Consider the following 12,564-nt stretch of genomic DNA (forward strand, 5'->3'; position numbering starts at 1 on the left):
ATTGAGAAAATAAAGAAAAATTTCTGCCAGATCAGCAAGATTTTTAAATATTGTAGGTGCTGTTTTGTTCCTAAGCTACTTGACAGTGACCCTGTAAATGACAACCCCACCCCACCCTCCCCTCATACTGCCTGGTGTGCATTTGGGCACTAAGAGATCTTCCTGAAGGGCCCGGCTGGACTGACACAATGGAGATATTTCTCCACTAATCCCAGAGAGGCCAGAAGGAAAATAGAGGCTAAATGGCCTAGAGAATCATTCTGGACTCTTCTAGAATGACAGCCTATCTGTTTCCTTCTTTACGAATCAAACTAAACTGAACACTGCAGACTCCCGCAGATGCCACCATAGTTCTCTGAAATAGCAACCGTGTTCTCAGCTCTTGATGACTCCTGTTAATTCAGAATAACCTCAGTTTCTGTGTTTACCTTCTGTTAAGCAGACAGTTTGCAGCAGCCTTAGAGGACCTGAACGAGGCCATCAAACTATGTCCAAACAACCGTGAGATCCAGAGACTTCTGATGAGAGTAGAAGAAGAGTGTAGACAGATGCAGCAGCCACCGCCACCGCCGCAGCCGCAGCCGCAGCCGCAGCCACCAGAAGAATCAGAGCCTGAAGCACAGCGTGAAGATACATACTCCACACAAGATATATTTGAGGAGGAGTACCTGGAGCCAGACGTTGAGAACGTTTCCATTGGCCTCACCAGAAGAATCAGAGCCTGAAGCACAGCGTGAAGATACATACTCCGCACAAGATATATTTGAGGAGGAGTACCTGGAGCCAGACGTTGAGAACGTTTCCATTGGCCTCCAGACAGAGGCCCGGCCCAGCCAAGGGCTCCCCGTTATCCAGAGCCCACCGTCCTCTCCAGCCCATCGGGACTCAGCCTACATCTCTAGTTCCCCTCTTGGCTCTCATCAGGTTTTTGACTTCCGGTCCAATAGTTCCGTAGGTTCTCCCACGAGACAGGGCTATCAGTCCCCCTCACCTGCTCTTTCTCCAACTCACCAGAACTCTCATTACAGGCCCAGTCCACCACACACTTCCCCAGCTCATCAGGGTGGATCTTACCGCTTTAGCCCCCCTCCTGTGGGAGGGCAGGGCAAAGAATACCCAAGCCCTCCCCCGTCCCCTCTCCGTAGAGGCCCTCAGTATCGAGCCAGCCCTCCAGCTGAAAGCATGAGTGTCTATAGATCCCAGTCTGGTTCACCTGTGCGCTATCAGCAAGAAACAAATGTTAGCCAGCTTCCTGGCAGACCAAAATCTCCACTATCCAAAATGGCCCAGCGGCCCTACCAGATGCCTCAGCTTCCTGTGGCAGTTCCCCAGCAAGGGCTCAGGCTACAGCCTGCCAAAGCCCAGATTGTGAGAAGTAACCAGCCCAGCTCAGCAGTTCATTCAAGCACTGTCATCCCCACAGGAGCCTATGGCCAAGGAGCCCATTCGATGGCTAGTAAATACCAGTCTTCACAAGGAGATATAGGAGTGAGTCAGAGCCGATTGGTTTATCAAGGGTCAATTGGGGGAATTGTAGGGGATGGGAGACCTGTGCAGCATGTCCAAGCCAGCCTGAGTGCAGGTGCCATCTGTCAGCATGGAGGGTTGACCAAAGAAGATCTTCCACAGCGACCTTCCTCAGCATACCGGGGTGGCGTGAGATACAGCCAGACACCACAGATTGGACGTAGCCAGTCAGCTTCCTATTACCCAGTCTGTCACTCAAAACTAGATCTGGAGCGTTCCTCCAGCCAATTAGGTTCCCCTGATGTGTCACATTTAATCAGAAGACCTATTAGTGTCAACCCTAGTGAAATCAAGCCCCACCCTCCGACTCCCAGGCCATTGCTGCACTCCCAGAGTGTAGGTCTTCGCTTCTCTCCATCCAGCAATAGTATTTCATCCACCTCCAACCTAACTCCTACCTTCCGGCCATCTTCTTCAATTCAGCAAATGGAGATCCCACTGAAACCGGCATATGATAGGTCATGTGACGAGCTGTCACCAGTGTCTCCCACTCAGGGAGGTTACCCCAGTGAGCCCACCCGATCCAGGACCACACCATTCATGGGGATCATAGATAAAACAGCCCGGACTCAACAGTACCCCCACCTTCACCAGCAGAATCGGACCTGGGCAGTGTCATCGGTGGACACCATTCTCAGTCCCACGTCTCCAGGCAACCTGCCTCAGCCTGAATCCTTCAGCCCACCGTCATCCATCAGCAACATTGCCTTTTATAACAAAACCAACAATGCACAGAATGGCCATTTGCTGGAGGACGATTATTACAGCCCCCACGGGATGCTGGCTAATGGGTCCCGTGGGGACCTCTTGGAGAGAGTCAGCCAGGCCTCCTCCTATCCCGATGTGAAGGTGGCTCGGACCCTTCCTGTGGCTCAGGCATACCAGGACAACCTCTACAGGCAGTTGTCCCGGGACTCTCGACAAGGGCAGACATCCCCTATCAAACCAAAGAGACCATTTGTGGAGTCTAATGTTTAAAAGACGTTTGTTGGAGTGAGACCCGTATGTTTTCACTGCACATTTTCAGGCTTGGTTTCCACATTTGAGGTAGTTCTCGGGCTTAATTTCTCATGTAGTTTCTGTATGGTGTTCAGAGGTGGCCGCCCACATGCTGAAATCCTTTGCATGCAGCCAACGGGGAAGCTGGCCTCCAGCGAGCCAGGACTTCAGTTTCTCTTGTCTGTGCCCCAGCCACATGCTCTCTCCTTCTCTTCAGATGCCAACAAGGAGATTTTTGTGCCGTGTGCTTTAACCCAGGGAGATCAGACACACTGGTCAGCTTTCTCCAGGAGACAATCGCTTTCACTGATGTTCTTGTTGTGTAAATGTCTTTTTCTTTTTTAAAAAAAACAAGATGTTTGTTTTCTCCTAGGAACTTTAGAAGGAGTGTAATGCCCCTTTGCCTTTGCATTCCTGTCTGGTATTATCCAAATAGCCATCCCAGTGCATTCTTGTGCCATGGTCTCCTTCCCTAGACTGCCAGCGCCCTGCAGTCTTTAGGTCCAGAATGTTCATTAGGATCATTGCTGACCTTCCCATGGGGGTAAAAGCATCAAGGAGAGAGAGAGAAGAAATAAGTCTGTTAAATTGAAGGAAAAAAAACCCAATTATTTCAAATGTCACTACATTGATTTTCCAAGAGGCATTTTAGAAACATTTAGAAACAACCAGCTGTTTAAATATTTCAGTCAGCCAAGGAAATTAGATGAGAATTGTAGGTATTTTTAAAGAATTCTATAGGTTTTTAGGCTACCATTAACTACAAAAAGGTACAGATTTTCCAGGGGTAGGAGAGGGAATAAATATACAGAAAGAGAGAAAGAAAGATAGATCGTTCTGGATTCTCAGTGAAGGGCTGTAGAAAATCTGTTTTGGTGAAGTCCACTTTTTAGATCCTGTTACATCACTGAGCATCATATTCCACAAAAAGCCAACTCTTCCCAGAGGTTGGCTGGTGCAGACGTTCTGTTAGTTGGATCTTCACCTAGAGCCAGCTTTTGTTCTACTGACCTCTTTTTTTAAAACCCAGATAGTATAGTAAAGAAATTGGTTTTTTGAGAAGCAAATTGAATTCTCTTGGGACTGTAAGATTAATTACCAGAGTTTCTACCCAGGGCCATCATATTCCACACCAGTTATCTAATTTCATTAAGAGATTTGCGGTTTCATTATCTATTATTACAAGAATTGTTTGTTTCCTTTTCCTAGGAGTGTTTGAGGGGGTTGATATTTGAAAATCAGACACAGCATACGGTGTCTCGGTGAATAAAGATCCTTTTTAGCCATGTTTTCTAGCCGTGGGTGGAAGTGCAAGATAGACAACAGGCTTCTGATCCAGTCACTTTCCACACATCTTCTAGGTCTTGTGGTGATTTGCTAACCGGACCTTTGAGTCACTGGGGCCACTATTAAATGGATGACAAGAACACTGAAACCAAAACCTTAGCACAGGCCTGGTACTGGCTGCACATGAGCTATTAAAACTAAACAACTCAACCCAACAAACTAAACAACTGCAAGTAAAGAAAAGAGCACCAGTTCTCTGTTATTAGGAGTCATTCCACTCCTGTTAGTAAAAGGCTACAGAAATAAAAATCCAGCTGTGACCAGACCCATTTGTAACAGTGTGTCCTCTGAAATGTTCATTAAGATATGCTCTGGCCAGTTAGCTCATTTGGTTAGAGTGCAGCCTTATAACACCAAAATATGGGTTCGATCCCCGCACTGGCCAGCTGCGAAAAAGGGGGGGGAGCATGACGCTGAGATCAGAAACATTTTTTTTATTGATTTAGATTCTGCCAAATAGAGGGACCCTCCCACCACCAAGCCTAAAACAGGCCAGGAATTGTCTTTTTGTGTTGGAAGCAAACAGCTGGGCTAACTCAAGACCCAGACTTTTTCCACTCTTTCTGATGCTTAAGGACTGCCTTCTGCTCGACTAGACCAGAGTGGGCTGGAATCAATGTCCTCCCTCTCTCTCTCTCTCTTTTTTTATTGATTTAGATTCTGCCAAATAGAGGGACCCTCCCACCACCAAGCCTAAAACAGGCCAGGAATTGTCTTTTTGTGTTGGAAGCAAACAGCTGGGCTAACTCAAGACCCAGACTTTTTCCACTCTTTCTGATGCTTAAGGACTGCCTTCTGCTCGACTAGACCAGAGTGGGCTGGACCTCTCTCTCTCTCTCTCTCTCTCTCTCTCTCTCTCTCTCTCTCAGATAAAATGTGTAGCTATAGCATCAGCCTATAGCTAGGAGCTTAGCAGCCTCTCAGCTCCCTTTTTGTCCAGGTCTCAGTCCTGTTGGTCTCTGCATCTTATCCATTTTTAACCAGTCTCACTGAGGAGCTGCTACATTTTGAAGAATTTCTCAGTGTCTGTCAGAAGTGCCCGTGCTTATTTGGAATGCCACAAATACCACCTGCACTCACCTCTCCAGGCAGGTGAGCAAGTCCTGTAGTTTTACAAATATGCCACTTCTCCCCAGGGTCTCTTTCAGTTTTCCAGAACAAACAGGAGATTTATGGTTTCTGCCCTATTGGGCAAAACACCTAGAATATCAGCAGTCTAAATGCAATTCTTTTTGTAAGAGAGTGAATATCACTACTTGGCGCCAGTTGTTTTTGACTAGAAAATGCCAACCAGAGCTTATTGGGGCAGGAGACAAAGTTGTTCCTTGTAAGCAGACTGCCCATGCCCTGTTTTGCTACTTCACTGCCATGGGATGATCTTAGTACTGTATTTTAGAGATACCCCTTCCCCAGCAACAAACACACACTTGCCGAATCAATGTCTGGCTCCCAGTGGGGGGAGATTTTTCATATGAAACTGATAAGTTCCACTCACCGAGTTCACATCACCTGAGATGGTGACAGACGTGACAAACTTCAGCTTATAGGGTTCTCACCAAATTGTATGTTCCGTTTGCCCAGAATTCTTGCACTGATGGGTTTCCATCACATCATGTCTATAAATGGGTGCACTTTACTGTTTGGATTTGTCACTGATAAATACTGGATATCTAAGTGTGAGTAATGTCTTCATTAGAAAATAGAACCACTCTTGTCTTTTAGTGTGTTTTTCAAGAAAAAAATCAAGGAAAAGAAAGAAATCAAGCAGTGGATTCACAACATTTATAGCACAAGAAATAACTTGTATATAAGCATCAAAAAGATTAAGGATTTTTAAATATGAAAAATATTTGCAGTGATTTTAAAGTGCTTTTCCAGCAATTTTCTTAGGGACTCCTGAGACATGGTTACTTTATTTACTGGATCAGTAAGGCACATGATTAAAAATTAAAAATTAATGTTTATTTACAAAGTAAAGGGAAAACCTGTGTAACATGAGAATTCGGCATGGGCAAAATGGAGACCATTTTGTATCTGCTGTTGTATCTTTTGTCCGGGTCGCAGACGTGCACTATGAAAGTCCCAAGTTAACAGAGCACAAACCCTTCTTGTTCCTCTCCCATGTGTCCCTCTTTTTACATGTGTTTAACAAAATGGAGACCATTTTGTATCTGCTGTTGTATCTTTTGTCCGGGTCGCAGACGTGCACTATGAAAGTCCCACGTTAACAGAGCACAAACCCTTCTTGTTCCTCTCCCATGTGTCCCTCTTTTTACATGTGTTTAACTTAAACTCGATGGCTCAGGAAAATTCCGCTAATTAGAATCATGTACAGTTCCCCAGGTCGTCCAGATATACAAGTTTGCAAATTTAGTTAAGCCTGGATTATTAAACACTTTTCCTAAATTATTGTAAACAGAACAGCTTAGAGAAAGGTATTCTCAGTCCTTAGATTGTACAGTAGCTTATGAACCCCTCCCTAAATATTGGTATTTTTATATTCCAGAGATGTACCCAATAGAAAAATTACAAATTAATCAGTATCTAATTTAATATCCATAAGTATTTTTCCTTAGATTTTAGTCACATACAGTGGGCTGTGCGGACGTCACTTGTGCTTCACCGTACCGCACCACTAGGTGTCACTGTGGCTCTGCGCCACGCTTGTCTGGTAGTCAGATGGCAGCATTTCCTCGGGAGGGACAAGCCACTTCCAGGGCAGCAGGCAGGCTCAGAGGTTCAGGAAGAAGCGAGCAAGGGCCTGGAAGGGGTCTTCTTGCATCTGTGCCACTTGTAGCAAGACAAACTCTTTGGAACACTATGTGCTTTGGACCTTCAGCCAGGCCGAGGCTGGGAGAAGGTTCAATAGAAGAATTCCCTTACTCTGGTGAATGGACGGGTATGTAGAGGGCCCCTTCGTCCCCAAGAACATCCCTCCTGTCAGTTCCTCTCAGCCTCCAACTTTTAAAACTCCAGAGGCGTCACAGTTGGGTGGTTTGATTCAAAGATAGTTATTTTTCTACTGCAGAAATGGCCTTGGACAAAACGAGTTGCCAGCTGAATCTTTGCCACAAAATGGAACAGGCTCCCTTAGGGGGCAGGATGTGCCCACCCCTGTGCCCAGTCTCCTGCTGAGGCTCCTGATGCTCAGCAGCCTCACCCACCCTGCCTGTCTGTTCTTGGGCTGCCTGCTTCTCAGGAAGCAACCTGCAAAGGCAGCCTGCTGCTGCTTCCACACCAAGGGCTGAGCTGCCCTGTTGCATGCTCGTTGCAAGGTGTGGCTTTTTCTCCTTTTCCTCTAGGAATTCCAGACTGACCATCTACCATACTAACAACAAGAACAAAGGGCTTAGGGGTAAGAGCTACCTACAAAGACGTGTCATGGAAACCTTCACCATGCAATGCCTTGAACTCAGCTCTGGCTGCTCCCAAGAAAAGGTGGCTGGCTGGGGGCCTGGACACAAGCACAATGGGGCTGGTGGAGCCACTGTGCAGAGCTACTTGAATAATCCCTGGGTCTTCATCAACTCCTTTTACAATACAGACCACTCAAGGGCTGAAGTATTGGTAACCTTCATTTCGGTGTCCAATGCCTCACAGCAGCTGAGCCACCCAGAGAAGTTTGTGGCCACATGATGGCCACAGTCAGAGCTTTGAAAGTCAGTACCAAATGAACGCCTAATTGGACACCAAAAATCAAGTGTTACTTTCATGTTTCCTCACCCACGTCATCTCATTTCTTCCTGCTGATTCTCTGTGACACCTACGCTAAGCTGACCTGCCAGGTTGTAGCTGGATGCGTACAGATGCAGGCCAGCAGCACTCTCATTTTTCAGATAGACCTACTCTGTAGAAGGGAAGTGGCCTAGATGCTTTGTTTTTGTAGCACTTGCTGGCTGAATTTTTCTTTTGCTAATTACTAACCAGAAAATCTGGTTAGGAGGACTCAACTTATTCCCTTTGGTCCCCAGGACCAGAGAGTTAATTCTGGAAAATTCAGTACTTGAATGTACCTGCCTTATTGTGTACCAATTTACTGGAAAAGAAAAAGAGAGAGATGCCAGCTCCAGAACTCCGCTTCACTCACAGGTTATTTTGGAAATCTTATAAGTTATACTTCCTGTTCTTTTTGTGGTGGTGGGTTTTTTGTTTGTTTTTGTTCTTTCCTTTGGCCGACGCCTGCTGAGTGGGGCCAGTTCCTTGTCAGGCTCAGGGCAGGCGCCATTCTCAGGCATGGCCTCCTTTCCATCTAGCACAGCATCTTTGTCTCTGTTCTGTCTCCTCCAAATCCAAGATGATTTTAATTAGTACAGACATGTACAGTCTACAATTGAAGAGTGATTTGTACTAATATGATTTTGATTCTTCCTCCTCTTTACTGTCCTTTCAAGACACTTGCTGGAAAAAGCTTTAATGCACTTAGTTTTCCTTTAGGTTTTCTATAACTCAGATGTAAAGGACTTTCTCTGTACAGTATATTATCCAATGCATGTTTGTTCTCTATCCTGATATATTGAACACCACACAGTTGTGAACTCGTGCAGTGGGGACGTCCCACACCCAACAGAGGCATCTCGCCCCCTGTGTATAAGGAAAGACATTTTCCTTTGCTGTACTTGCTTGAGCAGTTTTATCGTCTGTACATGTGAGCTGTGTGAGATAGATGTGAAAAGTTCAAATGAATGCATTTTCCTGCCCCATGTATACAGATCGTCATCTGTACAATGAACTGTATGTATGAAAGCAAATGTACTTATTTATAAATGGTTAACACTTGGAAAAACATGTCATTGTGGTGCTTTTCTCCTTCCATAACAATATCTCTGCAGAGCTAGCTTTTAAACTCACCTTCACTGAGGCCTGTAGTGCTGAGAACGCCTCCCCCTAGGAAGAACTTGGCAGGTTAAGGTTAAGGCCAAATTCCTGATGATTTGTTTGGTCTATTGTAGGACATTCAGAGTCACCCTTTCATGCTTTTATTCACTTAAGTCAAGTTATTGAGCACCTCCTTGGAGTCAGACACTGTGATAGGGACTCGGGTGCAGTGGACAAGAAGAGACACAGTTCTAAGAGCCTACCAGGAAGAGCTTGCTGCATTTGTCCAGAAAGGCTTTTTCATCAGTGGAAGAGGTTTTTCACCAGCTATACCAGGAGAGCACTAAGCTCTTCTTATTTCACTGTGATAGCTGACGCTGCACCCAAATCCAGCCACGTTACCAAAATCCAAGGCTGAAGTGGGCTGCCTGTTCAAGTTGTTAAGTTTAGAGACTGCGTCCCCCACTGTAGATCCAAAGTCTAACTTATTCCAAGCTGGAGGCCCACTGCTTCCAGTAGCTTTATTTTTTTCTTCAGAAATCTGGCTGGACTTCCAGTCCTCACCATATAGAGAGCTAGGCTGCTGTGTTGTGCATGGAGAGATTGCAGGTTTCCTGAAACTGGCTGGAGACTCAATGCCTTTTTTAAAAAAATGGCCAGCATTGAGCCCTGCAGCCTTTCCTGCCTAACTGCTACCTCTTTGTCTACTTCAGGACAAGCAAGGAAAAAGACCACTTCCTCTAGACATCGCAGTGTGCAAACAAACTCACATGCCTGCTGTGTAACTACATCGATTTCCCCATATAAAGCCTTGGGAAGCAGGAATACTGCAGGCCACACACATCCCAGGCTGGACATCAGAACTGCCTTCAAAGAGAAGAGAGGACTCGAAGGAATCCCATGCTTGGTCTGAAAACCATTCCTAGGTTGTTCCAGTTATTTCATTAAAGATCAGAAATGGATAAGTGGTTGACAAAACGCTAGCTTTTTAAGGATCCTGGACATTGGAAGAAAGGAAGAAGGTAGTGATTCATTAAAAAAATAATAACAATAATTCTTAAAAAGAATTTGCCCTGAACCTGAATAAAAAGCCATTCAGCATAAAAGCAGAGGACTCAGCAAGTCTTTGTAGATTCTCAGAAGCACCAAATCAGACTTTCTTCCCCTTAGCATTTTCATTCCTAATGGGCACCTTTTAGTAACTCTGTAGGTAGGTGCACTGCTGTGTGCATGTGGTAAGCTAGACTCCCCTGCAATAGGCTGGGAATGGGAGGGCAGAAACCGGTGAGGGGGAACAGAGTGTCATCTCTTTCAGCTTTAGAAACAGGAGCTGGAGGAGCTTGGCATCTGAATCATTGCATTCCCAGGAATAAGAAAGGCACTGGTATTAAGGGTGTCATCCGGAAGGCCCTATGATAAAAAGGGAGGACCCTCATAGAAGAGAAAGTGCTAAGAGTCCATTCCCAAAGGCCAGTCTCTTGAGATGCCCATTATGTTCCAGACACTGTGATAGGGACTTTATATGTGTTCCCTGATGTGCTCCTCACACAAGCCTCTGACAGATGCATTGCTGTCTTCAAAACACAAATGCACACGCAGGGCCTGAGAGTTGAAGTTGCCCGACGTCACAAAGGCAGAAGCGGGACTCTGAATCAGATCAGCCCAGAAAGCTCTTCCCCCTCTGCCCTGCTGCCTCCTTTCTCAGAAGGGGTCATCGAAGAAAAACAAGCAGCCTGAATGACACCAAAAGGAGCAGAGGCACTGGGTCAAGGACAGCTGGAAATGCGCCTTATGCTCCTTTGGAGAAACTCTGCCAAGGTCAAGAACAGTTTTGGGACCGCTCAGGGTTCCAAACCCAATAAAGGTGAGGTCCCTGCTGGTGCCTAACTTGAGATTCATAGAGGAGGAGGTCAAGGAGTCGCCCTCTGGAGGGAGAGGCATTATCCTCCTGCGTCTGGGATCATGTGAATATTCACAAACACAAAGAGACCCGTGAGGTTCAGAAGCTAGCCCAGAAGGCCAGGAGTGAGACGGCTCGTTAACAGGGTCAAGATCCCTCTGCCCTCAAACTTGTAGCCAGCCCTGCTCTTGACTGAGAAATCAGCGTGTGACATGTGCTTTGAATGCTTTTAAACAAATGAAGGTCCACAGAGAAATCTTGATTCAGGAGAGACTCTACAGACGCACTAAGGAAAGACCTCTCAGTTCTGACTCCAAGGTGTTTGAAACCAGCTACAATACTGCAAATGCTAGGAAGCAAGTATTCATGTTTCCTTATGAGAGAATTTGCTATAGGATCCTTTAAATAGGAGCTCCCCAGTGAGTTTGAAGCCACTTTAAGTGACAAGGCACACTGTGTGAAGCACAGTGAGATCCCGCCCAAATGTACCATAAACACGGCTCCTGCCTGAGCCACGCACATTGATCTAAAGTGGAATCTCAGCTTGTTATAGAAGCTTTGCTCCTCTTCTTAAGGATCAAAAAGACATATTTAAAAAGGAAAAAGGTCAATCGAGTACTGGGAGACCTTTCTTGCCAAGGCCCTTATCAGGCTCTTGCAGCTCCACCCTCCAGGCTATTCCCTCTGCATTGAGAGAAGGGTTTAACCAAGCGGAAGAGCCTCCTCCCCTGGGTCCAGGGGCTGGATGACAACCGGCCATTGCAGCCCCTGTGCTGTGACAAGTCTCACTCATCACTTTACCTTCTGTGCCCAGCCTGGGATACGTACTTTCTCTCTGCCTTAGTAGAACCAGCTCATGTGTCTGACCACTAAAGGCTCTTGCTCCTGTTATTGCCACAGTAAATGAAGACCGCAGGCGAGAGGCCTGCTGTAGACATGGACTGAATCACCTGTTGCACCAACAGCACATTGCACGTCACAGAAGGTCGGCCACAGGCAAAACAAACAAATCGCAACAGATCTGCTTGGGGGGCCTTTTTAGCTCCTTAGTCATCCAACATATACTTCAGCAAACAGACTAGATAACAAACTTCTATTGCAAATCTAAGGCTCGGTTTCTCGGTGTAGGATTCTGGCAAGGGAGATACACAAGTGGACTTCTCCAGTTTGTCTAAGCTGAAGTTTCCCACATGTAAACATTGAACTGTACAAGTGTGTGCCAGGTGATTAAAGAACCGATAGTGTACTTCCCCAGTTTGTCTAAGCTGGAGTTTTCCCACATGTAAACATTGAACTGTACAAGTGTGTGCCAGGTGATTAAAGAACCGATAGTGCCCCTGCCCTCACAGACAGTACGATCTAAGCTGGAAGCTAACACCATCTTCCACGCAAGCTGAGAGCAGGCAGGGAAAGGGGCTCGGAGGAGTCTTGGGCGGCCCTGCCGGGGGAGGGGGCTGGACCACCTGCTCCAAGAAGTGACGCCCCTGAGGCAGGACCCAGAGCAGAAGCCAACTATTAGAAATCCGAGCATTGGAGGAGACTAGCCTGTTTCTTTAAGGCAGTAGTTAGGTGTGAAAAGGGCAACCATTAAAAGAACAGTAGTCAGGTTTGGAAATTTTATTAATTTCTTCACTTAAATAAACTGTGTCTGTCTCAAACTGTGTCCTGCTCCTCAAAGCCCAGAAAACAAGGAAAACAGAGCATTTGCCAAATCCAAGAAGCACAAGATCAATGCTCTAATCACGTTATTTCTAGACTGAAGCCAAATAGTGACTCAGCGAAAAAAACAACACACTTTATGGGGTTAGAGTGATGTCCAGACACCACAGAGGATTAATCCAATTCTGACTCAGTCCTGACTTCTTCCTGCAAAGATGGGCACCAGGTAAGAAAGGAGGAGGCTTATCTTTCACAACAGAAGCAGGCAGCTCAAGTAAGAGGAGCTCAGCCAGCAAGCAGCCCTTGTGGGGCCCCAT

General features: G+C 46.1%; 1 protein-coding gene and 1 long non-coding RNA gene across 2 annotated transcripts in view; one reads left to right on the forward strand and one right to left on the reverse strand.

Annotated features, from left to right (window-relative positions):
- The window catches only part of TANC2 (tetratricopeptide repeat, ankyrin repeat and coiled-coil containing 2), a 210,897-nt gene extending 206,759 nt beyond the window's left edge, over positions 1 to 4,138 (forward strand). The window contains exons 23-24 of the mRNA XM_008571133.1: positions 443 to 624; positions 728 to 4,138. Coding sequence (XP_008569355.1) covers positions 443 to 624; positions 728 to 2,505 — 1,960 coding nt within the window. The 3' untranslated portion in view covers positions 2,506 to 4,138. The remainder of the gene's footprint in view (positions 1 to 442; positions 625 to 727) is intronic.
- LOC103589224 lies at positions 3,549 to 6,012 on the reverse strand. The gene is made up of 2 exons (XR_550378.1): positions 4,698 to 6,012; positions 3,549 to 4,494 (listed from the first exon to the last, which is right to left on the reverse strand). It is a non-coding gene; the product is annotated as an uncharacterized LOC103589224 (long non-coding RNA).
- Positions 6,013 to 12,564: the final 6,552 nt, after the last annotated feature.

The sequence above is a fragment of the Galeopterus variegatus genome, unplaced genomic scaffold (genome assembly GCF_000696425.1).
Source record: "Galeopterus variegatus unplaced genomic scaffold, G_variegatus-3.0.2 Scaffold663, whole genome shotgun sequence".
NCBI lineage: Eukaryota > Metazoa > Chordata > Mammalia > Dermoptera > Cynocephalidae > Galeopterus > Galeopterus variegatus.